Source organism: Zootoca vivipara, chromosome 13 (assembly GCF_963506605.1).
Source record: "Zootoca vivipara chromosome 13, rZooViv1.1, whole genome shotgun sequence".
Lineage (NCBI taxonomy): Eukaryota > Metazoa > Chordata > Lepidosauria > Squamata > Lacertidae > Zootoca > Zootoca vivipara.
Window position 1 is genome coordinate 44044320 of NC_083288.1, and position 27503 is coordinate 44071822.

The window sequence follows — 27503 nt, forward strand, 5'->3', positions numbered from 1 at the left end:
TTTGTGAGCCTAACATATACAAATGCATTCTGCTAGGGAGAATTGCTTTGCAAAAACGACAGATTTATTATTATTATTATTATTATTATTATTAGGTACATTAAGCAAAATTGCATGCAAAAAAAGTGTTAGGATAAATTGACACTAAGAATGCTAGTGAATTTTCATAAATTCTTTAAAAATAAATAAACAAACAAATCACAAGCTGGTGTGAATAACTGATTTATTACTACTACTACTACTACTACTACATTTAGACCCTGTCTTTTCCCAAGGAGCTCAGAGTGGTGCAACAGGTCTCCTCCTCTCCACTCTATCATTTACAACAACCCTGTAAGGTAGTTTGAGAGTGAGTGACTGGCTTAAGGTCGCCCAGCCGCAACACTACACTGGCTCTCAGTGTTAAGATTAGAAAAAACAAAAAACGAGATGCTGAGAAAAAGCAGCGTGGTCAGATTCTTCTATCGCTACCCACACAGGATCATCTACTACTGAGAGGGGGCAAAATCGCTTTTATATATTAGTAAAGCACAACAAAGCTGTGCCTGTTGAAACGCTCCTCTTCATGATGCAAGCCAGCCAGCCATGCCCTTTCTTAAACCACTCCATTCCATCCCTCTCTCCTTACTGTCCGTCAGCATTCTGCGGCCACCAGGTTTGCTCGGTTCTTATTGGGCAGAAGCTCTTTTTGGAGGCGGGGAGTTCTCTCCGTTAGTCCCGCCCCCCTCCTAAAGCGTTCTACATATCTGCAAAACTTTAGGGTTCTTCTAAGGCTGCCCGTGATGGATCCCCCCCTTGCGCAGGGAAGTTCCATTTCGGCTACATAACGGACGGCACGGCACTCAAAGCCTGGACATCGGAAACAGAAGGAATGGTCACAGGCAGAGCAATTGAATACACCTACCGTAGCTGACAGCAGCCTGCAGCGGTTTGGAGAGATCACAAGCATCGGTGGCAGTTCGCACATAGTACGCGCCACGCACTGCATCGAGCTACGGTTAAAAGCACAGCTGCGCGAGCAGTTGGCAACCTCGGTTTGCACACAGTCGCCAGCCCCCTTCAGCCACCTGGAAAGGACGCCTTTTGCTTTGTTTTTTTTTCCATGATGTTACCTTCCCCACGTGCCAGCAGATACACAGCTGTTCTGAACGTTTGCAGCTAGCAGAACCATTCTGCAAACAACCTACCAGGATGCAGACTAACACAACAACCCCGTTTGGCGTATGAGGTGACAGTTGCAGCCAAAAGCCAGTTTATTCTCTTGTAACCTATTTTTCCTATCGGAGATCATTTCATTGCTCATCGCTGCCCCCTGCAGGGCCTTAGGAGAAACGCTCACAATCGGCATCTCCCCCCCCCACGCCCTCTAAGACGGAAACGCTTCCCCAAACCCCAGATGTGTAGGGGTGCGGAGAGAGAAAAGCACTCTGCACATGCCCCAGAGCACCACATCAAAATGTCTCACGGTTCAGGACTGTGTTTTGTTTGTTTTTGACACAGAAGTCTGATTCCATCATGGTCAATCGAACAGGTAACGTACCCATATCGCACGCCCCGCCCAACCATAGCTGCCAAGTTATCCCTTTTTTACAGGGATTTTCCCTTATGCTGAATAGGCTTCCTCGCGAGAAAAGGGAAAACTTGGCAGCTATGCGCCCAACAGTGCACAGTTGGGAAAGGGAAAGGGGATGGGGATTACTCTCCCAGATTGTCTCTTCCGCAGAAATTCCACGGGGAAAACTCTTTGTAGCGCTACGTTAGCTCGATGCTGATGGAAGCTACATCTGTTGAATTTCTGCCTGTCGTGCAACTATTCAAGATCCGGGAGCATCTTGGCAGAAAGGTGTAACAGAAGGTTTCAAGCCTGCATCGAGGCCAGATCTAATGGGAAAAGGAGATTGCTCTGCACATGCTCAGAGGAACTTCTGTCATGGCTTTTGCAGGCCCACTGAAAAGGTCCGACTGGCTGTTGGTTATATAAGCTAGCAAAGGGCATGCTGACTTGGCAGTTTATCCCAGGGGTAGAGTTTAAAATTCTGGATCACACTTTCTGGCAGCCTTTCTTCTCTAGATTCACTATACAATATTCAAACTAATAACAAGGCGTCTCTGAGCATGGGTAAAGGACTTAAATATACCCAGCTTTTCCAGAAACGAATGTAAAGGCGAGGCATCCAGCCTGGAGGAAAGGGGTAAAGAGAGGAAGGGCTCTCTTAGGAATTTGCTGCAACAGGTTCAATGAGAAGGGACTCTGCCTGGGTAGGTTTTGCCCAGAAACCCACCTGATGCCTACTAAGAGCTGCCCAGTAGGAAAATAGACTGGAGCCTATGTGTGGGTGGAAGCGGGTAGAAAAGAAACTATTCTGGGATGCCCAAACAGGTACTACAAGGAGCAAATGCAGCTGCCATTCGGAGCCATTCCCATGGCCACTCGGAATCATTCTCCATGGCTACCACCGGCCACCGTGAAAGCTCTTTGTTAAACTAAGGAACTCACTGCCACAGGAGGCAGTGATGTCCACCAACAAGGAGGCTTTAAAAGAGGATTAGACACGAACATGGAGGAGAGGGCTGTCAATGGCTACTAGCCAGGATGGGATGATCTGCCTCCTCTATAGCTGCAGGCCACAAGGCTTCTGAAGGCCAGTCCCTAGAAACCATCGGGGGAAAGAATGCTGTTGTGCTTGAATCCTGCTTGCTGGTTTACCACAGGCATCTGGTTGGCCACTGGGAGAACAGGATGCTGGGCTAGGCAGGCCATTGGCCTGATCCAGCAAGCCAGGCATAGGCAAACTCGGCCCTCCAGATGTTTTGGGACTAAAACTCCCATCATCCCTAGCTAACAGGAGGACCAGTGGTCAGGTATGAGGGGAGTTGTAGTCCCAAAACATCTGGAGGGCCGAGTTTGCCTATGCCTGCAGCAAGCTCTTCTTGTGTTCATATGTCATATAGTGTCATTCCCATGGCCACCTGGTGCCATTCCCATGGGCATTTGCTCTCATTCCCATGGCCACCTGGTGCCATTCCCATGGGCATTCACTGAAATTCCCATGGCCAATTGGTGGCATTCCCATGGCATTCATTGTCATTCCCATGGCCACCTAGTGCCATTCCCATGGGCATTTGCTCTCATTCCCATGGTCACCTAGTGCCATTCCCATGGGCATTCACTGTCATTCCTATGGCCACCTAGTGCCATTCCCATGAGCATTCACTGTCATTCCCATGGCCACCTAGTGCCATTCCCATGAGCATTCACTGTCATTCCTATGGCCACCTAGTGCCATTCCCATGAGCATTCACTGTCATTCCCATGGCCACCTAGTGCCATTCCCATGGGCATTCACTGTCATTCCCATGGCCACCTAGTGCCATTCCCATGAGCATTCACTGTCATTCCCATGGCCACCTAGTGCCATTCCCATGGGCATTCACTGTCATTCCCATGGCCACCTGGTGGCATTCCCATGGCATTCATTGTCATTCCCATGGTCACCTGGTGCCATTCCCATGGGCATTCACTGTCATTCCCATGGCCACCTAGTGCCATTCCCATGGGTATTCACTGTCATTCCCATGGCCACCTAGTGCCATTCCCATGGGCATTCACTGTCATTCCCATGGCCACCTGGTGGCATTCCCATGGCATTCATTGTCATTCCCATGGCCACCTAGTGCCATTCCCATGTGCATTCGCTCTCATTCCCATGGCCAATCCCTTATGCATGGATGCCAACCTGCCTTCCTGTCCTGTGAGATCCGAGGACCCCTCGGCCGCTTCCCCTCCCCTGTCGCTCACCTGGCAGCTCCAGCAGCGACTGGAACTCCCAGCAGTTGTAGACGCCCGTGGAGTCGGTGGCGCAGCTCTGCCACAGGTTCTCGAAGATAGTGGAGGTGGTGATGACGTTGCCGGAGACGGTGGAGACCCTCCAGTAGCTGTTGTAGAGCGTGATCCCCAACATCCCGCAGCCGATGGTCGCCAGGAAAAAACCGACGGTCTCCAGCATCATAGACATGGTGATGGAGAGGAGAAGGAGGAGGACGGCGACGACGGCGACGACGAGAGGAGGATGCCGATGGCAAAGGCAGATTATGGGATGGCGAGAACCGGGAGTGGAGTGGAGGGGTGGGTACTGCTGTGGCAAGCAGGCAGGCAAAAGGGAGAAGCCCCGACGGCGAAGACGCGCTGCTGCAAAAGTGACACCCGTCGACTAGGTTTCGTTTGGACTCCGAAACTGCGCGGGCTGGCAGGTAAAGGCAGAGGTAGCCCCCCCTCCAAGTGACGTCAGAGTCTGGACCAAAGTCCACCCCCCTCTAAGAGGCATGGGGAGGAGGGATCAAGAAGGCAGGTGCTTTGGGGGTAGGAAGAACAGCGGTGTGGGCCATGCGGGGGTGGAGCCGCAGTGAAAGTTTCCCCCTCCCTCCCACACACTTTCTCTCCAGATGTTTGAATGCGCTCGCGGGATGTGCTCGGGCAAGGCTCCCTTTTTTATGTGGGGCGGGAGATATAAGACGCTATGTGTGTGTCACACGCTTGCAGAGGCACCCAAGGACGCCCCCCCCCCGTCTTCTTTGAGGTCCGGGAAAGGCGTGGGAGGGTGATGAAGATCCGGCGCGCGGAGCGGAGCGACCCCTTGACCGCGAAAGTCCCGTTAATATTGGACAGTTCCGCTGCCTATCCTGCTAAATTTAACAACCAGAGAGACGGACATTAGACGGTCCTTTGTTGGTGAGACACTGTGATGAGTGAGTCAACGGTCCTTCGCTCCTGGATCCAAGCAGGATCCGGCCACACGCAGAGTCCGCTGTGCCGGTTGCACAATATATTGGACAATCGAATTGCATCGTATTCCACGGAGCTCCCTCCTTGGCCAGGGCGCGCAGGACTGCGGCACGACGCCATGCATGCTTACTGATAACGCTGAACGCATATTAGAAGTCCTTGGGGCGGGGTTGTTTCCCCAAAGAATTCCCCCTCAAAGAATCCTGGGAATTGTAGATCACGGCCCCCAGATCTGTAGTATTTTTAAGGGTTCTGGGGGCCGTGATCTACAATTCCCAGGATTCTTTGAGGGGGGAGTCATTAAAATCTGGAGTGCATGATCCTCGCACTCCGGTCAAGAGAATGGAGGAGAGATGTTACTACGGTACAAAGGTGACAGTCACGTTTTGCCTCTGGCTCTACCGAATTTTTTTTACCTCTCATCCTGTTCGCCACTGACATGTGTCCCCAGCACGGTTGCACATGTTGCCTCAGGCTGGAAATGGTGACCTGCCCCTGAGATGCAGTAAGACCACGCGACTTACACGCATTTAACATGTGCTCATTCAGCTTTTGACGCTCTTGGCAAAAAAAAAAAAACTAAAACAGTTAAAAGAGGGCAAAAAGAGAGTGGGTGTGTCCAGGAAAAAAGGACTTTGGCAATGAGACCTGCCATTGAACCTAAAGCAGGCATCCCCAAACATCGGCCCTCCAGATGTTTTGTGGTCAGGGGTGATGGGAATTGTAGTCCAAAACTTCTGGAGGGCTGAAGTTTGGGGATGCCTGACCTAAAGTGTTTTCACTATATGTGATTTTGGCTTTCGGTGTGATCCCGGAACATAATCGCTGAATAAGTTGTGGACTTACTGTAGCTGCCTTTGTTCTGATCCAGCAGGACTATTTATTTTATTTTTTAAAATTTGTTTTTATTAAAATATTTTATCGGGGAGCAAAAGTACATACAGCGTCTCTGTTTTCAATTCATAGAATCCTTTCTACAGATCAATTACATTCGATGTGAGATACAGTACTAATGTTATAGACAGTATGAGGTAGGGGGAGAAGAGAGGTAGGGAGAGAGACCAGGGGAGAAAGAAGGGGGGCATAGCCAGGCTTTATGTTAGGGGGGCAGGCTGGATGTTAGGGGAGGCAGAACCTCAGTTAGTTAAGTATTTTTTATTGATTTAAGGAAACAGCTGCCCCCCTCGCCCCCTTTGGCTAAGCCCATGGGGGGATCGTAGAATCTTCGAGTCAGAAGAACCCCAACCCCATAAACTTTCCTTCTTTTACATTGTGTGTGTGTGTGTGTGTATGCAGGGCTTTTGTGTCAGCATCACATGAATAGGCTCTCCATCTCTCCATCCATCCATCTGTCAGTTTTCATTGGCGGTGATAGAGATTGGGGAGCCCACCCGGGCCTGGTCGGTTGCATTGTGTTGACTGCAGTGGGTTTGTTTGAGTGAGAGGGGGGAGAGGTTGTTGGGTCAGATTAGCCATATCGGTTCGTATGCTGTTGGCGGGGTTCTGTTATTGTTGTCTTGTTGGGCTGTGTATGCAATAAAGGGGAGTCACCCTGGAGTGAAGGCATCCTCTTTCGTTTGTCCCCGTGCTAATTTCAACTCAGCAGGGCTCTTTATGAAGTCTTTATCATCTTAACTTTGGCTGGATCGTGGCCCACATTTGCTGTATTGGAATCTCTCTCCCTCCCCACCCCCTCTCATAATAAGCCTGAGCTACACATGTTGTTGGGTTGGGTAACCCTGATGTTCAGAGGCTGTGTGTGTGTGTGTTTGTGTGTGTATGTTACCATCTGCTTCCTAGCTTTCCATCCTGTGTTTGCTTTCCATATGTGCTTCCTAGAACATTTCGCTATATGCCATGTGCTCCCCCCCCCACCTTCCTCCCATTTATTTATTTAAAATGTCAGCTTCCCGGAGTTTGATGTTTTAGAGGCCGGGATCCTGCACCCCATTGAACCATATAATACCAGGATTCCATGGTGCCAACCACAGGGAAGCATCATCAATGGGGTTGTGCCTCCTTGCTCTCCAGGTGCACAATTTGCTGATATCATGCCCCTCCGTACTGGCTGGAAGGCACGGGGTGCTTCTGAGCATGTGCAGAGTGAAATATCCTCTCTGCTAATGCAGGCAGGAACTCTGCTCTGAATCAGAAAGACACATAGGTCCTACAAAACAGATTTCCGACAACAATAAAAGAATTGCATACACTAATTTACATGCATTGATGTATCTGCACTATACATTTAAAGCAATATCCTACTACTTTAAAGAGTCGTGGATTCCCCCCCAAATGATCATGGGAACTGTAGTTTATTGCTTGGTGCTAAGAGTGCTTAGGAGACCATTGATTCAAGTCCCACCTACCTACAAGTAGTTTTTGCTTTCGCTTTGCAGGGCTCCTTTGTGACATGCAATAGTGCTGGGCTTATACTGTACCATCCATGCATCCTTCCGCTCTATTAGTTGTTCTGTGATGCTTCACTGTTCCATCTAGATAGGCACTAATCTGCTGCAGCCCAACGAAAGGGACAAACGCACACACATAAAAACTTGGAGCATTTGTGGCACCTGAAGTTAAAAGGATTTCAGCAGTAAGCTACCAGGCATGCACGGTTGGAAATGAAGCAGGGTGTCCACCCTGCAAAGGTTATTGAAAGCAGGATCATGTATGACAACCCTCATGAGCCCAAATCATAATGAATGCACAATTAAAAAAGGACATCTGGAGGAACCCATCAGGTTATTGAGTGTTCATTCTGATGTGCTTGTGCAAGGTGTTTAGAATGATAAAAGTTGGAAGGGACCATAAGAGTCATCTAGCCCAACCCCTTGAAGTGAAGGAATCTTTTTCTCAATGTGGGGCTCAAACCCACAACCCTGAGATTAAGAGCCTCAGGCTCTACCAACTGAGTCATCTAATTCAACCCAGTTTATACATCTTCCCATTCCTCATTCATTCATTTATTCATTCTTCCCAGGTGGGCAGGGTGATTCCTCCATTGCGGGAGGTTGGACTAGATGAGATCCCTTCCAGTTCTACCATTCTAAGATTCTATGATCCCATACTTTTCAATGCATTTCCCGGTCACTTTCCAAACATCAAACAGTCTGGCGTATTTTCCACTGCTCCCAAGAGCATTTCTTGTGCTAGGCTGGCATAGCCCTTTAATCCACTTTAGACTCATGAACTTAACTGCTGTTGCTGTTTTTGCATTTATATTCCATCTGTCCTCCACGGAGCTCAAGGAGGCGGCGTACTTAGTTCCCCCCCTCCCCAGTTTATCCCCACAACAACCCTGCAAGGGAGATTAGGCTGAGAGAGAGTGGACCTGCCCAAGTTCAGTGAGCTTCTTGGCTGACTAGGGATTTGAGCCCTCTTCTCCCAGATCCTAGCCTGGCCAGTATTGCCACACCAGCTCCCCTAATGCACTTGAATCCCACCTGGAAAATACCGGCAGACTGGAGGTACCCTTGGTGCGTGACAGCAGAGTGGAGATAGGAAAAAGGCATCTTCTGTCATTTCACCTCCACATTTATTTTTTCGGCTGCCTTTGCTAGGCACATGTCCATCTCTCAAGCCCTGAAGATGGGATCGCCTGCCTTTTCAAGTTGGCACCGATCACGCTCTGCAAACACATCATTTCCTGCTGACAATCTACGGGCGGAAGGCTGGATGGCCTCTCGGGATGTGGCAGGTGAACGGTGGGTGCTGATGCCAGACTTCCCCCCAGACATCCGCCTTCTCTGCAGGAGGGCTGGAAGAGCATTGCACAACCTAAAGGGCATTATTAGCAATGTTTATTTTAAGAGAAGAGGAAGAAAGGGCTTGAGGAGGAGGAGGAGGAGGAGGGCCTGGGCAGGAAGTGGGTTTCGAACAATAAGGGAGCTGTTCAAGTGCCACAAGACTTGTATGTTGTCCACGTGTGTGTGCAGTTTCATGTTGTCCCTTAGGAGCACACTGATCACCTTCCTCTGGTTTCACAGTGACCCTGTTCTGGATACAGTCCTATTGGCACTCACCATCTGAGTTTGGTATTAGGACGACTATGAGGCCGAGAGCTGTTAAGACAGCAAGGACAACTTCCCATGGGCTTTTAAGTTTTCTAATATGTAAGTCAATACACAGAGCACAGAGGTTAAATGCATCTCATTCCTGAATGGGGATGGGCAATTCTGTCAGTTTTGGTTTCTCTCCGTTTCTCATTTTTGCAATCTAAGGTTCAGTTCGCCACGTCTGCATATCAGTTTGCTGCTATTTATCATCATCGTCATCATCATAATTTACAAATTTCCCCTAAAATACTGCTTTTGTACAAAGCTTTGTCTAATGCCCGGGGGCCGGATGCGGCCCAATCACCTCAATCCGGCCCACAGATGGTCCAGGAATCAGTGTGTTTTTACATGAGTAGAATGTGCCCTTTTCTTAAAAATGCATCTCTGGGTTATTTGTGGGGGCTGCCTGGTGTTTTTACATGAGTAGAATGTGTGCTTTTATTTAAAATGCATCTCTGGGTTATTTGTGGGGCATAGGAATTTGTTCATTTCCCCCCCGGCCCCAAGCAAGGTCTGAGGGACAGTGGACTGGCCCCCTGTTGAAAAAGTTTGCTGACCCCTGGTCTAATTGACACACTTTTGAATCTCTATTATTGTATGCTTTAGTTGCTGGCTTGTGTCTTTATATGCACACTTTATCCTAGTATATGCATTTTTGTACACATGACTTGGCTGGAGAACTGCACTGCAAGATTCGAGAAAGTGTGGATTTCAAAGGATGGCCTGAGCTTCAGCCTGCATGTTTTCCCACAAAGTAGGAATTAGGTAGGTTCCCCTTTAAAACTGAACTGCATTGAACTCTCTCCCACCCACCCCTTCCTAAAATGCATTTCTGGATACCGTGGAAGCAAAACATTAGCATGCCGCCTGGAGAAGGTTTTCAGAAATTAGGGGTATTTATTTAACTCCTCTGTATATGAGCCCATCTTCATGGTCAGGAGCATGAATAAGGCAAACAGCGGACTCAATGCATTGCATTCATATATAGGAAACAACCTGTTTCATAGAATCATAGAATTGTAGAGTTGGAAAGGGGCCCTGAGGATCATCTAGTCCAACCCTCTGCAATCATTGAAAAATCCGGGATCAGCAGCGCCGCGGCACCGGAAGTCGCTTCTACGCACTTCCGGACATGCGTAGAAGCGACTTCTGGTGCTGCAGACATTTTGGAAATGGGCACAGCGGCATCGGAAGAACATGGCCGCCGGCAGGAGCTCCATAATCTGGGGAAATACGGGGTATTTTGCCATTCGGGACACCTGCGGGAAATGGTAAGAAAATACGGGGGTTTCCCAGGGAAAATGGGGTACTTGGCAGCTATGTCTGCAATATGCAGCTGTCCCATACGGGGATCAAACCTGCAATCTTGGTGTTATCAGCACCATGCTCTAACCAACTGAACTAATGTTGCATCAAATAATTACAACCTGGTGGCTTGTAGATTTCAACAAGTAAGGCCTGCAACAAAATGTTGCAGTACATTCTGACATCCTCCTGCTCAGAGTTTAAGCTACCCAACAATCCATGCATGCCACCCTCCCTCAGGCTATTCTATTCTCCTCCCAGCCATTTTCTTTTCCGAATGCCAGTCAACCTTCCCTTTGGGGGTCTCTCTCTTCAGCACGATACAGCTGCCCAGTCAGCATGAAAGGGGAACTATTTAGGAACTATATGCTCCAACGCCTGTTGTTCTTGTCCATGGAGTTTTCTTGGCAGGGATACTGATGTATGGAAGTGAAAGCTGGACCATAAAGAGGGCTGATTGCCGAAAAATTGATGGTTTTGAATTATGGTGCTGGAGGAGACTCTTGAGAGTCCCATGGACTGCAAGAAGAGCAAACCTATCCATTCTGAAGGAAATCAGCCTTGAGTACTCACTGGAAGGACAGATCCTGAAGCTGAGGCTCCAATACTTTGGCCACCTCATGAGAAGAGAAGACTCCCTGGAAAAGACCCTGATGTTGGGAAAGATGGAGGGCACAAGGAGAAGACGACGAGATGGTTGGAGAATGTTCTCGAAGCTACCAACATGAATTTGACGAAACACTGGGAGGCAGTGGACGACAGGAGTGCCTGGAGTGGTCCGGTCCATGGGGTCACAAAGAGTCAGACACGACTAAATGACTAAACAACAACAGCAACATGCTCCAAAGCTAAGCATTTGGGGACAATGAAAACACAAGGTGCTTCAGTTCCAAGACAACGGAGAGCGAGTTCTGTTGCGTACAATGGAACATCACAGAAGGCACAATTTAAGTCACTCTGAAATGAAATATCAGAGCACTCCAAATCATTTGCCCATGTACACAGAGAGAAAATAGTAGATCTAGCTGAAAGCAAACATGTTGGAGATCTTCGCTGAGTGTTCCAATGCACCCCTAATTATTATTATTCTATCATTATAAGATTACTGTATAATTATATTGTATAATCTCAGGAGGTTATATAATCTAAGGAGGGGCGTGGCTGTGGCTGCCATGAAGGGACCACGTCCTTCTGAATTTTCCCATACACTACTGCCCTAGTTTATGCTGACACATTGTCCCTCAACGACACTCAATGAGTTTTGTGGCTGAGTGGGAATTTGAACCCTAATCTCACAGAGCCTTGTCCAACAATCTAATGACAGCATCCCACTGGCATATATTTTCTTTTGCATCAAAGGAATACTTCCCCCTTCAAAAGGCTGCTTTCTTTGCTTTTTAACATGTTTACTATTGGCAGTGTCGCAATGAAGTTAATGATGGATTGCATTTAATGGCAAAATATCCCAAGGTTAATCAAAAAGAGGACCCAATTTTTCTCTGGTTCTCCTCCCCCTCCCTCCGACACCAGCTCCTGATTCAAGAGGGAAGCAAATGTTGGGAAATGTGCAGGGAAACAAAACTTCAGTGTTCGGAGCAGTTTTGTAAAGTAGGAAAGTTTGAAAAACTGGCTGGATAAACAACAAGACTTTTTATTTCCCCCCAGGTAATAATGCGTTTGATGTTGGCACAGCATGGATTTGGCACATATTACAGGGGAGAAAACTCAGCTAAACATTGTGCGTGCCAACAGTGCCGGATTTACGTATAAGCTAAACAAGCTATAGCTTAGGGCCCCACTCTCTTGGGGGCTCCCAAAAAAATTTAAAGGGGAAAAACCCTGGATGTACATTTCCAAAATATAAGATAAAAAAAACAAATAAAATACAACCTACATACAGCAACAGTGTTTTGTGTTGTGTAGGCTCCTATTAGGTCCATAAATTACCATATAGCATACCGTATATTCAACACAAAAAACAGAGACAATTTGTTGTTGACAAAGCACAGCTGGACAGAAAATGGGCCACATTACCTTCAGTAGTTTAGGGACTCATCAAACCTAAATCCGGCCCTGCGTGCCAGCGTAACCTTTGGGGAAAAGATTTCTTCCAAACCTCTTGAGTAAGCGACTGCTTCACTGGCTGATTCAAAAAGTTGCCAACTGACCGGGGGGGGGCAGGAAGCTGCATTGTGCAGAGCCAGGCCACTGGGTCTATTTTGATCAATCTTCTCTACAGGGGCAGTGACTTTCCAAGGCTTCAGACAGGAGTCCCTCAAACTTGTCTGCACCTGTTCTTTTAACTGGACTTGGGACAAGCAGTACCGCAACCTCAAGTCTGTAGAACAAAACTGCCATTAAAAGCACAGGAGCAGGGTTGGGCAGAAAAAGTTGGCAACCCGTCACAGTTTAGAACATGGCTGTTTCTATTTTAATGCTTTACATTTGTACTTAAAGTTGTTTGCGTGCATCTGGGGGCATGTGCTCTTTAAGCAGGATTTTGGGGCAACACATGACGGGCTCCTCTGTATATAATATCTATACAGCTCTTCTGTCACACAGCTTTCAAAGGCTGTAGCCACGCCTGCCCTTACCTTCCAAGGTATTCCAACTCCTACCGCTGAACTTTTGGGGGTTTTTTAAAGGAAAAAAATGTGCCTGCTTACAGCGTTCTACCCAACCCCTGATTTCTGGTGTTCTGAAGCCAAATACATCAGATAATGGTTTATAGACGTATACACTGTATTTGGTTAATATATAATATCAATACAAGGGCAAAACTTTAAGCCCGTCTGGCTAAATAAACAACAGCAATATTTGGACCGGGGTCTTCCAAGGAACTTGTCTGACATTCTAGCCACTTCCCCACGCTGCCCCTGAAAAAGATTTATCTCTCTCTTCCCAGTGGGTGGTATTCAGCAAGATCAGGACTCCCTACACGCAGACCAAAGGTGTAAATAGGTGAATAAACCATACAGCGGTACCTCGGTTTGCGAACGCAATCCATTCCACCGAGGCGTTCGCTCGCCGAGGCATTCACTCGCCGAAGGCACGCACGTGCTGCGCAGATTGTTTCTGCGCATGCGCGAGCTGTGCAGATCGCTTCTGTGCATCCGAGCACCGCAGAACGCAGATGTAAACACTTCCGGGTCCGCGGCATTCGTAAACGTAGGCGTGCATAAATGGAGGTAGGCGTAAACCGAGGTTCCACTGTATTTCTTAAATCTACAGTAATACCTTTATTGTCATTGTACAACCTGTGTACAATGAAATTAAATGAGTCTCTCCCCCCCCAACACTCAATCTCTTATTGAACAGCACACCACCTCGCAAGTCAATTGTGCTATGTTATTTTCCTTTCAACAGCCTAATGGCCCACGGATAGAAACTATTTTTTTAGCCTGTTGGTACGGCTGATTATACTTCTATATTTCCACCATGTCTCAATTCTCCAAAAGAACACAGACCCTGGGTGAGTGACTGAAACCTCGTGGGCTCTTGCTACCTCTTGGCAGAGAGAGTGGGTGGCACTCAACTTTTGTAACAATATTACTTGTCCTTCAATGGTCCAGGGTGGGTTACAGTTTAAAATCCAGTCTGAAAAACAGTTACAGTCACAGAATAGGGTGGGGTCCTGAAAACACACTGCTCAGGTGTCAAAGGCCAGAGTAAAGAGACGTATCTCTTGATGCCTGAACCTTCCTCAGCACCTGAGGTTGAGGCCCAAGGTTACTCTCACCTGGGTATATGCCCAAAACCTGTTGCTTGGCAACCGCTTGGGATCCGCCGTCAAATGCCCTTCTTGGAGAAGGGATTCCGACAAAGGCTTTCTCTCTGCCCTTGGCGGAAGCAACTAATTATTAACTCTCTAGGCCTTGAGTGACGCAGACATCTTTTCTCACCTGTTGAGTTTTCCAGAAGTCCCCACATACACTCCCTGCAAAGGCAGCAGGAGGATAAACAAAAGGCCCATCCCTCTAATTTCTGTGTTTCTTCTAAAGGACCGTGCGGTGTTACCGTTCGATCACAGTGACTTGGCGTAGCAAAGTCCAGAAGAACTGATGTGACACCCATCTCACAAGGCATTCGATGGCAATAGCTTCCTTATAAAAAAGGAGCAAGACACGGTGTCAGTCAACTCTGTTCCAAGCAGGACCGCCTTTACCCGGGGGTGCAAGGAGTGCAGGGCACCCGGGCGCCAAATTCTGGGGGGGCGCCAGGCACCCGCCGCTGAAGCTGCCAAAGCTCTTAACTATCTACCTGTTATGAAATAATAAATAATTTTGATCAAGCTAGAAAAACAAAATACATATATACCTAGGTATTACCGAAATGTATACCTACTGTTTCACTAAAGGACTTTCGACTCTGTGCGCTCATTTACCAAAGACTGTGCTAGCCATTCACAATGGCGGCATGCATGCAAAATTAGCTTACATCAAAATATTATGTTACATATTGTATTGAGCTGTTATGCGGAAGCGGGGTCAGCGGCACCATTGACATGACTGATGTTTCTCCTAAGTAGGTGCCTAAATAATGCTTATACGTTTAAGTGTGGTGGTGTCGTATACTTAAGTATAAGTGTATTGTAAATAAATGAGCAAATAAAAAAGTTTGTTTCTGTTTCCTCCCTACTTTCGTAAACAGGTGTAAGCTGGTGTCTGATATAAGCATAATAAAAGTTAATTTGGGGGCTAAACTAAATTTGGGGGTGCTGGGCGGATCTTTGCACCCCGGCGGCACATATGCTAAAGACAGCACTGGTTCGAAGACACTGATTTTGAGCTTCCCATGAGATTTCGGGTTGTGGGTTTGCCAAGTGGCTGGAAAGAGATGCTGGGAGGAATAGACACCTGACCAATGCCGGCCAGTCACGACTCTTGGTATTGGAATAGCAGTGCCAATGGCAGCTCGGGGAGGCCCCAGGACGTATATGCTTCTCTGGCGCTGCTCTGACATCGGAGCAGCTAGGCCAATAGCAGCCAGAGTGGGGTGGGGCTCTCATCCCTAGCCGGAGTCCCTGTTACACCAGAGCAATCAGCCTATAAGAGAGAGGGAAGGGGAAATAGAGATATTGTTGAAAACACAGGGAAATTTGACTGCGCTCCTGTGCTACAAGCAGTTACATAAGTGAGGGAAAGCAACTAAAATGAACAGCAAATATTCGCGAGAAATCCTTCCAAGTTGGCAGCAGAACAGAAGAAAGGAAGTGTCTTGTTTCACCCCTCCTATGCTACTTAGAAATTTAATGCCCTTCTAGTATCTGTCCTGATTTCCTGGCTCCTGTTTCAGAGGCCTAATCCAGTGGAGGAGCTGAGCGCTTTCACTACAGTCACAGGCAGAAGCCAGCACCATTCAGCTGGAAAGTTTAGTACCCTGTGAGGCCATTTTTGTCCCCCTCCCCTTGTTCGGGAGCCCTGGCTCTGCAGAAGAGAGCATTTCCTTATTATTTTAAGCTTCTGGTTGACAACTCTTAAACACACAGTGCAAGGGAAAGTGCACAATTTGTGTTTTTCAGCAGAGCTGCTAGACAGGGAGGAAAAGGGAAAGTTTGAGGGTTTAATTGCAAGCCGCTTTGGAGCCCAAAGTGAAGTATAAATAAAGTAAAGCATTTGCTTTATTTTTGTTCTGTTTTGTGTTTGTTCACCCCCAAGAATGGTTAGAATGTTTGGCTGAGCCAAAGGTGAGGATTCAATGCTGGCTGAGCTGGAAATCTGCTGCATCCTAAACTGCCCCCCCCCAGAAAGATCTTGCCATAGGATTCCCTCCTTGGTCTAGTAACTGCACCTGCCATTGATCTCAATGGCTGCCTGGCAATTCCACTGAATTTTCCTTATCTGCCGCATTACCGCTTATCAGTTTTTATAGCACTAACTTGGCAGGATTGCTTTTGTTTTTGTTGCCATTAGTCACCTTGGGGTGAAGGGTGGAGAGAAAGGCAAGATGTGGCTGAATAAACAGATACCTGCATTTTTATTAATTTACATACTTCGCGCAGGTCACATAATCCAGCTTTGCAGTTATTGTGGTTTGGAATTATAGGGTTGGGTCCAGTGTTTTATCAGGTGTGACATACCGTAACGTTAGCTTTAAAGTGGATCGACACACTCAACCTAGTGCAACACTTTAAACAAAAAGGAAAGATGGACACTTTGTGGTTAGGAAAGTGGTGGGAAAATGCACTGCAAAGAATGGGATGGATAAATAATTAACAGGAAGGTGAAGAGTCATCACACGAGCAAATCAGGATAAGCACAGGAGATGCGATCTTTGTTATATAACATCCTCACAGAATAGTTCATTTGGCTAGAGTGTGGTGCTGATAATGCCAAGGTTGCAGGTTTGATCGCCAAATGGAACAGCTGCATATCCATGTATTGATCCTCAGCGTCCCAACTCTACAATTCTATGCTTCTGTGATATCAGCAATTGCATATAGCCTGCATGTGTCGACCACAGCAAACTATGGCAAGTTCTTAAAGAAATGGGAGTTCCTGATCACCTCATCTGTCTCCTGAGAAATCTCTATGTGGGACAAGGAGCTACAGTTAGAACTGGATATGGAACAACTAATTGATTCAAAATTGGGAAAGGAGTACGACAAAGCTGTATATTGTCTCCCTGCTTATTTAACTTATATGCAGAATTTATCATGCGAACGGCTGGACTAGATGGATCCCAAACTAAGATTGGCAGATTAAGATTGCCGGAAGAAATATCAACAACCTCAGTTATGCAGATGATACAACTTTGATGGCAGAAAGTGAGGAGGAATTAAAGAACCTCTTAATGAGGGTGAAAGAGGAGAGCGCAAAATATGGTCTGAAGCTCAACATCAAAAAAATAAGATCATGGCCACTGGTCCCATCACCTCCTGGCAAATAGAAGGGGAAGAAATGGAGGCAGTGAGAGATTTTACTTTATTGGGCTCCATGATCACTGCAGATAGTGACAGCAGTCACGAAAATAAAAGACGCCTGCTTCTTGGGAGAAAAGCGATGACAAACCTTAAAAAGCAGAGACATCACCTTGCCGACAAAGGTCCGTATAGTTAAAGCTATGGTTTTCCCAGTAGTGATGTATGGAAGTGAGAGCTGGACCATAAAGAAGGCTGATCGCCGACGAATTGATGCTTTTGGATTATGGTGCTGGAGGAGACTCTTGAGAGTCCCATGGACTGCTAGAAGATCAAACCTATCCATTCTGAAGGAAATCAGCCCTGAGTGCTCCCTGGAAGGACAGATCGTGAAGCTGAGGCTCCTATACTTTGGCCACCTCATGAGAGGAGAAGACTCCCTGGAAAAGACCCTGATGTTGGGAAAGATGGAGGGCACAAGGAGAAGCAGACGACAGAGGACGAGATGGTTGGACAGTGTTCTCAAAGCCACCAACATGAGTCTGACCAAACTGTGGGAGGCAGTGGACGACAGGAGTGCCTGGAGTGGTCCAGTCCATGGGGTCATGAAGAGTCGGACACGACTAAACACCACCACCATGTATTTATAGCACATTTCCTGCCCCCATAGAATCCTGGGGACTGCAGTTTACCCCTCACAGAGCTACAATCCCAAGCACCCTTAGCAAACTACATTTCCCATGATTCGCAAACGTCTGATGTGGAAACCCAGCCAGATGGGCGAGGTACAAATAATGTTATAGACAGGATAAACCTGTCTATAATTAATAAATGCTAGGATTTTTGTTATTTGCGATATGAAGGGAGGATGCAAGCTGCAAGGGAATTCCTGGGCTAGCTTATGCAAACCAGCTTTCTTAAAGCATGACAGTCTCTGCCGTGTCTTCTGTTCTCTGAACGGGCATAGACCCTGAATGTGCGCCTGTGACCCCATTTGCTCTTGTAACAATCTTATTGTTATTGTGTACACAGCCATAGTTTGACCTCTATGTAAGCTTTGTGCAAGAAAACCCGCATGGGTTGCTTGGAGAAGTCCCAAGTTAGCGGAACGTAGTCTTCATGGACATGACATCAGTGGGACAAGTTCATCATGTTCATGACTTAAGTGTTATTGATTTTGATGGGAACAAAGTGTAACACAAGATCTCTTTGGGCATAGTGATAAAGTGCTAAGCAAACATTGGGGGGGGGACAAGAGCGCTGCCTCTACCACCCCCATTCCCATCACCCTCCAACAGAAGAGTGTCTGTCTCAAGCAGGGAGGGGGGCTTTCTAGACTTGTGGGGAATCCCTGTGTCCATGGGAAAACCCGTTCCTCTTACATTCACCTTAGGGACCAGAGTGACCTGCTGAATTCACCTCTGTTTTTCTTGTGTGTGTGTGTTGAAACTGCACCAATAAATGTCAAAATGCTAAATGGCTTTGCATTGTTCCGGCAGCATGTCGCTCTTCCTGCAAGGACAGAGTTAAATGCTGTCTTTATTCATACCTTCCCCGGTAAAGGAAAGGGGGGGGGGACAGATGCACCACATTGGGAATGTCAGCCCAGCTCACGTAATTTTTTTATTATTATTATTCCTCCTGTTATGTTTGCTCTTTTGTCCCTATATAAGAGGGATGGGATGTTTCGACTTGGCAGCCTCAGATAAACACCATACAATAAGGCCTCTATCTGTGGGGACTGGCTTCCCATCGCGGTGGGCCGCTTACTTCCTTCTTTGTGTCACACGGCTACCGGCAGCCAGCGCGGCCTGTTTTTTTCCACCGCCGAGCAAGCTCCTCTCCCGTTCCCCAAACAGCCTGTGCTCATTTCTCTGGGGTCCTCTTCCCCAAAAGGCCATCCTCCCTGCTCCCCTCGCCCCGTACGGACTTGCACACCCCTCTCTGTGCTGCTCCCTTCCTGTTTTCCAACCTAGCCCTGCATCATTTCTGTTTTGTCTCTCGGCTTCCTCAGAAGAGCCAGGCCGAAGCCATGCCACCCCCTCCTGTTTTGATGCACAATGGGATTCCCCCCCCCCGCCCCATTCCCCTCCATCCACCGCTGAAGGTAATCTCTCTCTGGAGTGCCGTAAATCTATCCACTCTGCCAGTATAAGGTACCAAAGCTGGAAAACATTCTCCCATCCATTGTTCTGCTTGGGCCAAATGGGAATCAGTTGTTGGCCACATTTGTTACATGTTCCTTGTCCGGCAAACACATAGCAGCTTCTCTGGATCAGGGCCACCCTCTCCTAGGACCGTCTGCCAGCAAGATAAGAATTGCTGGAAAGGAGTTGACATTGGTGCCTGAGGATGATGACGCACAGGTTGTCTTCCTTTGGGAAGCTCGGAGCAGCGCAGAACTGCCAACATCAAAAGGCCGCTGTGCAAATCTGTGTTGCGGCCATGCTTTGAATACTGGGCTCAGCGCACCTCTCCTCGAGAAGGATATGGTAGAGCTGGAAATGGCTGGAAGACTCAGGACAGATAAAAGAAAGTACTTAGAAATCCTGGAATCATAGAATTGTAGAGTTGGAAGGGACACCAAGGGTCATCTAGCTCAACCCCCTGCAACGCAGGAACCTTCTTCACACAGCGCATAGTTAGACCATGGAACTCCCTCCCACAAGAGGCAGTGGTGATGACCAACTTCGACAGCTTTTAAAAGGATTGGGCCAGTTCGTGGGGGATATCCATGGCTACTAGCCATGCTTCTGCCTCTAAGGCATACCTGCCAAGTTGCTGTCAGAGAAATAAGGGACCGGGCCGGAAATAGCAGACCGGAAGTAGTGCTGCCGCCATTTTGGAACTGGGCGGAGCATGCTCAGAAGTGACTTTTGATGCTGCTTTGCCCAGTTCCAAAATGGCCGCTGCGCCAGAAGTCGCACTGCAGCTATTTTGGAACTGGGCAGAGCAGCATCAAAAGTCCCTTGTGAGCATGCTCCGCCCAGTTCCAAAATTGCCGCCGTGCCAGAATAAACCGGGGGAAAACAAAAAAATCCGTTTTTTCAGCTAGGAACAGCTGGAAAAACGGGGATTTCCCGGGGGAAACGGGAGACTTGGCAGCTATGGGAGTCGGGGGTCCTGCTTGCAGGTTTCCCTTGGGGGCATCTGGTTGGCCACTGTGAGAACAGGACGCTGGGCCATTGGGCTAAGCCAGCAGGCAATTCTTAAGTTCAGAAAAAGGCAAACAAAAGGATCAAGCGGCTGAACTCTACGAGAAAAAGTTACAATATTTGGAGCTTTATAGAAATCATGCCAGAGGTGTACGCAATTAATCATGGTGGAGAGAAAGCGGATAGGGAGATGTTCTCCTTCTTTCCCATAACACTTCCAGACTGTCGCTATTTTCAGGTGGGATTCAGCCATACACCAGCAAATTCTGGTCGCAATATTATAACTGATTGGGAGGTCTTGAACAACAAACCTGTGTCCCCAAACGATCAGACTTTTGCAATAAGGAAAGCAATGGGGGAAAGTTCACTTGAAAGTGTAGCAGAATGTCGGCTTTTGACCTAACATGATCTAATCTCTCTGCAAACTAACCGCTCATTAAATAGCCACCGTCCTCCAATCAAATCAGGCTGAATGCTCAATAAACAGATTGTCTGAAAGTACCTCCATAATTGAGTGGCAGAATAAGCTACAAGAATATGTGGAAATGGCGCAATTGACCAACAGCTTAAGGGGCAACTCAAGACAAGAATTTGCACAAAAATGGGATAAATACAAGAGATATGTGCAAAAATATACCAGTGGTTTATCATCTATGGCAGCATTTGATAGGCCTTAGATAAAGAAACATATGAGAAATAAGATCAACGGTACAAATTGTTGTAAGAATGTATTAGAGAATATATAAAGAGTAGAGTAATAATGATAGGTACAGTACATTCACTATCACAGGGGTGGCCAACTCCCAAGAGACTGTGATCTACTCACAGAGTTAAAGACTGGCAGTGATCTACCCCCTTTTTGGGCGTTCAGGTCAAAGTTGTTGAGCTTTTTTAGGGAAGGGGGAAGCCCATTTCTTGGATGTTCAGCTCAATTTTTTTGAGCTTCTTTTAGGGAAGGGGGGGGGGCTGAAGAGCCAAAATGTTGAGCTTTTTTTAGGGGAGCCAAAGTTGTTCAGCTTTTTGGGGAGAGCCACTGATCTACCAGTGATCTACCACAGATGTCCAGTGATCTACTGGTACAATCACGATCTACCTGTTGGACGTGCCTGAACTATCAGAATAAAATTATACAACGGGAATTGACAAGAAATCCAAAGTCTTTATGGTATTTTTGGATAATAATCTTTGTTAATAATCACATAAAAAGTAGCATAAATACAGCTGAAGTTTAAGGTTCATAAATAGGTAAGAAAAGATAAGTATATGTTTTGTTTTGTTTTTTGGTGTACAGTGGTGCCTCGCTAGACGAACGCCCTGTAAGACGAATTTTTCACTTAACAAAAGGATTTTTCGAGCGGAGGTTGCCTCGCTAGACGAATTCGTTTTACGAAAATTTCGTCTAGCAAATCGCGGTTTCCCATAGGAATGCATTGAAATTCAATGAATGCGTTCCTATGGGCAAAAAATAAATAAATAAATTCAATGCATTCCTATGGGATTTGCTAGACGAATTTTTCGTTATAAGAATTGACCCGTGAAACGAATTAAATTCGTCTAGCGAGGCACCACTGTATATGATTGGAATTTCAATTTACAATATGTACTACATACTTAATGTAATGTGTTGTAAGACTATTAATAAAGCCTTAAAAATAAATAAATGAAAGTACCTCCATAATAGTGTCATGACAGGCCATGCGCAGACATTGAGGCTGCCGACACAGAATATTTATTCGTAATCACGGGCGGGTCTGACTCAGCCCCATCTGCTCTCCGTCATGGAAGGACTGACTCGGCACCTTGACAGCCTCGAGATGGAATCTGGCTTGGCGTTCGCTCCCTCTCACCCGTCGCTTGGTCACCTAACAGGGCCTGAAACGAAACTTTGGCCCCGAGGGGAGATGGGAGCTGCCTGATAGCAGCCTATTACATAACCCAACAGGGCCTGGGAATCCGAGTCAGGAATGAGATAATGAGTCTGACACTTCTGTGTCACCTATGTAGGTCCAGCACAGAAACCTTGATTACCAAATAGAACGGGAAATGCCCATAAACACACGTACTACATTCAGACCCTGTCTGTTAAGGGCTGAAGTAATTTTGCTAACCTTCCTTTCATTTCCATCCTTTTTATTCTTTACGTGTATTCATTAATTTGGAGGAAAGGTGGCGTAAAGATGTGTGTGTGAGAGAGAGAGAGAGAGAAATGAAAGCAAAAAAAGGAAGGGGGGTCAGTTTTTTGATGGGCCTGAAAACCTATGACCCACGCTACTGCTAAAATCACTGTTCCCTTATTTTTGCTTCATTGAAATTCTTCACACACACACACACACACACACACACACACACACACCTTTTATTCATACTGTAAAACATGCATACCTTCCTCAGCCACTGCTTATGCAAGTTATGTTGTATAAATTGAATTTGCATTTTGCTATTCTGAAAACTAATAAAAATATTTGAAAATGGGGGTGGGGAACGAGAAAAACATCCCCCCCCCTCCAAGGGTTCACTTTGTTTAATCAATATCTTAAATTCCATGTATAAAACATGGTTGCTAGTACTTGCCGCTACTTACCTTTTACTACTGGTAGTAAGCACTACGTACTGTTAATACTGCTAGCAGCCTTAACACTATAGTCTATTTACCATTGCTGATAACTACTGCTAATAGTGGTAAGTAACACTACTGCTGCTTCTCCTGCTCCTGGTTTTTACTTACCTTTTACTACTGGTAGTAAGCACTACGTACTGTTAATACTGCTAGCAGCCTTAACACTATAGTCCAGGCATGTCAAACCTGCGGCCTTCCAGATGTTTTGGCCTACAACTCCCATGATCCCTAGCTAGCAGGACCAGTGGTTGGGGAAGATGGGAATTGTAGTCCAAAACATCTGGAGGGCCACAGGTTTGACATGCCTGCAGTATAGTCTATTTACCATTGCTGATAACTACTGCTAATAGTGGTAAGTAACACTACTGCTGCTTCTCCTGATCCTGGTTTTAAGTGCTGCTGCTACAACTGTTGTAGCAACTACTGCCTCTGCTAGTCCTGCCGTACCTACATCGTTGGAAGGTGTGGGTCATCGGCCCTGCTGGGAACAGAGACGTCGGCAGCAGTTATTTGGGAAAGCCCATGGCAGCAGGACAAAAACAACAGGTGCATGCCTGACCGCCACTGACCTCCTCATCACCTGACAAGAGGTCCATTGTTATCGGCTGAACCAGCTCAGCCGGAACTGTCAGCAGGGACACACACAAGCCACTGGGAAAGTGAGAGGGCAGGGATGGTGTGAGTGGAGGAGGAAATTCCAACACGTGGTGTCAGCATCTGCAATGGTTGGATTTCGCCCGGGCTCTTTTCCCTGCCAAGCTCCATGAGGACTAGAAACTTCAAACCTCCATAAGAATTTTGAGGATGTTGGATTCTAGCTCCCAAGACAGTAGCCAACCCTCCAAGTGTCCCTATTTTCCAAGGACAGTCCTGGATTTACAGAAGCAGTTCCTGTTTCCGATTTGATCCTGTAATGTCCTGCTTTTCCTTAGGACGTCCCAGTACGTTTCCGAGCACAGTTCAAAGTGTTGGTGCTGACCTTTAAAGCCCTAAATGGCCTCAGTGCAGTATACCTGAAGGAGCGTCTCCACCCCCATCGTTCTGCCCGGACACTGAGGTCCAGTACCGAGGGCCTTCTGGCGGTTCCCTCGTTGCGAGAAGCCAAGTTGCAGGGAACCAGGCAGAGGGGCTTCTTGGTAGTGGCGCCTGCCCTGTGGATCGCCCTCCCATCAGATGTCAAAGAGAAAAACAACTACCAGATTTTTAGAAGATATCTGAAGGCAGCCCTGTTTAGGAAGGCTTTTAATGTTTAATAGATTATTTTATTTCATTTTTCTGTTGGAAGCCGCCCAGAGTGGCTGGGGGAACCCAGCCAGATGGGCGGGGTATAAATAATAATTATCATCATTATCATTATTTTTATCAGAGAAATGTTGGAGGGTATGGAGCTATGTGGCCCCTGAGCCAAGGAAATAAGCAACTATGCAACCTTTAGGAGACCTCTGAAGGCAGCCCTATGTAGGGAAGGGTATTTTTAAATGTTTATTATGCTTTTTTATATGTTGGAAGATGCCCAGAGTGGCTGGAGCAACCCAGTCAGATGGGCAGAATATAACAACAACAACAACAACGATGATAATGGAATAGGACGTCCCTATTGTCATCAGAGAAATGTTGGAGGGTATGCACTAGGTGCAGGGCAAGCAACCCCAAGGTCCTTTTGGAGTCATAGACTTGCAGAGCTGGCCCAAACCAGCTCTGTTGGAGGTGAGGAAGTTCATGTTCCGTAAGGCCATCCGTGAAACGGTGAAGATTCCTTCCCTCCCACTCTTGGCAGGCTGGGCAGCTTAACCCACAGGATCAGGTGAAGGGCTGAGCGCCTGGCAAAAGGCCACACAGCTTGGGAACGGGAGCTGCCGGTACCTACCATCTCCCACTGAAGGGGCGTTCCACCAATCAATCAAGCTTTCGGGCAAGAGCATGCAACACATTCCTGAGCTGGTGCCCGAGCCAAGGCCCTGAAGGCAGCCCCAGGGCATAGTCTGAAAGCCCACGGTGCAGGGGCTTTGTGGAAATTAAACAGGAGGTCGGAGGCTGGTTAGTCCTCCTGGAACCCTCTGGGCCTCAAGTTCTGCCTTTCGGTAGCAGAGGGTGGTCCATTAGGGTGGACAAGGCACTGCCCCACCAACCTCTGGGCACCTTCAGCCAGTTCCCACCGACCTGCCTGCAGGCTGGGCCTTCTTGCTTACAACCACTCAGATCACAGGCTCTGCTGATCCCTGGCTCTGGCGCCACCTACTGTCCGCCTCCCTGCCTTCTGGCCTACCAGTCGCAATCAGCACCTGCTTTGCAGGGAGGTCGGGTGAGGCCGCCTCAAAGCAAACTGTTATCCCACACCTCCCGTCGTTCTCCTTATCGCAAAAAAAAAAAAAGCCCCTATCTTTTGGACAAGTGGGTTTGTTGCGCAGGACCTCCTAAACTTTTCTAACCTGAATTTGCCGGAATGCAACTGAATTTGCCGGAATCCACAAGCACACACCCTGCCCCCCAAAACAGCAGAGTCTGGAAGCTCCCCTGGTCTATTATTATTATTATTATTATTAGCATGACCACCCTAATAATGAGCAAGCTGCGACAGGAGGCAGCAGCAGGAAACTAGCCCCTCTGTGAAGAGGGTAGACTCTTACAAAAATACTTACTAGCTGCTTTCCTTTCAATACAGATAAGGAATTAATTGGAAATACCAAGATGTAACAGTCAACAGATTCTTGTTGATTCGCTCAGATTGATGGGAGCTGGGCAGGATGCTGAGTACTGAGTAAACACCCTCTGATTAAGAGCAGGGAAAGTAGTCGGATTTTTTTGGCATTTCTTCCTCCTTCTCCGATCAACAGCTTCCCAAGTGTAACGTTTCACCATTTAGCAAATATGGGCATGCCATGGAGTTTCTGCCTGCAAAGCACATGCTATTCCACTAAGCTACAGCCCTTCCCCTATTTCATTAGCTTATATCATTTTAATTTCTGTAATGATGTACATATATTTTATACACAATTATTTTACTTTAAATAATTTTCTTAAAGCCTAGTTATTTCAGAACTATGGCACATAAAGATAGCTTATTGGATGATGACGTACCACTGCTGCAACCAGACTTAAGGGGTTTAAAGCCCATTAAACGAGGCAGAGCGCCACTGCTCCAAATGGGGCTTCAGGGCCTGCCCTACCATTAGGCAGAATGAGGTGACTGCCTCAGGCAGCTGAGGTAGGGGCTAAAGTGAAAGGAGCTACCGATATGTAGCATAGCCAACACAAACACACAGAGATGCACACCAAAAAGCCACCTCCAGGAGGGGTCAAGGATTCTGTCCCCATCATTAATTGCCAGCCTGCTCAGCTTTTGTAGATGAAAGGAGGGAGCTTTGATAGATGAAACCATATTGGTAAAGGTAAAGGGACCCCTGACTCTGGGGTTGCAGCACTCTCACGTTATTGGCTGAGGGAGCCGGCATACAGCTTCCAGGCAAGCTTACCTTCCCGCTGTAGCGGTACCTATTTATCTACTTGCACTTTGACGTGCTTTCATACTGCTAGGTTGGCAGGAGCTGGGACCGAGCAACGGGAGCTCACCCCATCGCAGGGATTTGAACCGCCGACCTTCTGATCAGCAAGCTCTAGGCTCTGTGGTTTAACCCGCAGTGCCATCAAAAGCATATTGACCTTCACCTCAACCAGCAAAATGCCTCGAGAAACAGCCTTGCTAGGCTGATAGCCATCGTGGCTTCCCAACCCTCAAAAGAGAGACCGTGTGGTAGAGGTATAGCTTCAGGGCGAGCAAAATAAAGTAGCAAGATCTTGCTTCTTAAAATTATACTGCACATACCAGCAACCACTGATAATGCAGAGGAGCTTCAAAACTCTCTCTCTCTCTCTGTGTGTGTGTCCCTCCACAACCTGACACCAAACACAGGAAGGATAGCCCAAGTCAGCTAACCCCATCCTAATGCAAAGCAGATGAACACACTTTAACTGTTTTGATAAGCAGATGGCTTCACTGAAGTCACTATATGTTGGGGTGGGGCGTAATTGGTTCGGGGATCTGAGCCAAGCAAAAGAGATAAGCGCCTGTTACTGTATGTGTTAATGCAGCAGAGCCCAAAAGGCTTGTAGTGCAGGCAAGAGAGGAAGCATGTGACCTGCAATGAATTGTTGATGAGTAAACTGCTGCTATCCTGGACCGTACCTGCTCCATTGGGTCCACATTCCCCACCCCCTCACCCATCAATCAGCATTTCATAGGGCCACTGAGCATGTGCAGTTTTCATTGAGCTGTTCCCACCCCCCAATCAGAGTTCCCTGCAAGGAAGGTTGGTTGTTAAACCCAGTGCTTTTTTCCCCAAGGGGGACGCAGGGGTGCACATACCCCTAAACATTTTGTGAATCTAAGTTTGGCCTTATTGAGGGGCAGTATTCCAATATGAATATGAAAATGAGAGTACCCCTAAACATTTTTTAAAGGGGGGGGGGGAAGCATTGGTTAAACCACTCCGGAAACTGCCGCTCCTAGGAAGGAATGAGGGTTTCCTAACAACTCCCTAACAAACTACAGCTCCCAGAAGTCTTTGGGGGAAGCCATGACCGTTTACAGTGGTACTGCTTACTTGGTTATAGCCGTGGTGCTGATAACAAAGTTGCCGGTTCGATGGGACAGCTGCATATTCCTGCATTGCAGCGGGCTTGGGCTACCGGTAGATCATGGGTAGGCAAGCTAAGGCCCGGCCCATGGACG

The 27503-nt window shown here is 47.2% G+C and overlaps 1 protein-coding gene across 1 annotated transcript in view; it reads right to left on the minus strand.

The window, feature by feature from the left end:
- The window catches only part of CLDN15 (claudin 15), a 17721-nt gene extending 13458 nt beyond the window's left edge, over positions 1–4263 (minus strand). The window contains exon 1 of the mRNA XM_035135413.2: positions 3800–4263. Within this exon, the coding sequence (XP_034991304.1) occupies positions 3800–4016 (217 nt within the window). The 5' untranslated portion in view covers positions 4017–4263. The remainder of the gene's footprint in view (positions 1–3799) is intronic.
- Positions 4264–27503: the final 23240 nt, after the last annotated feature.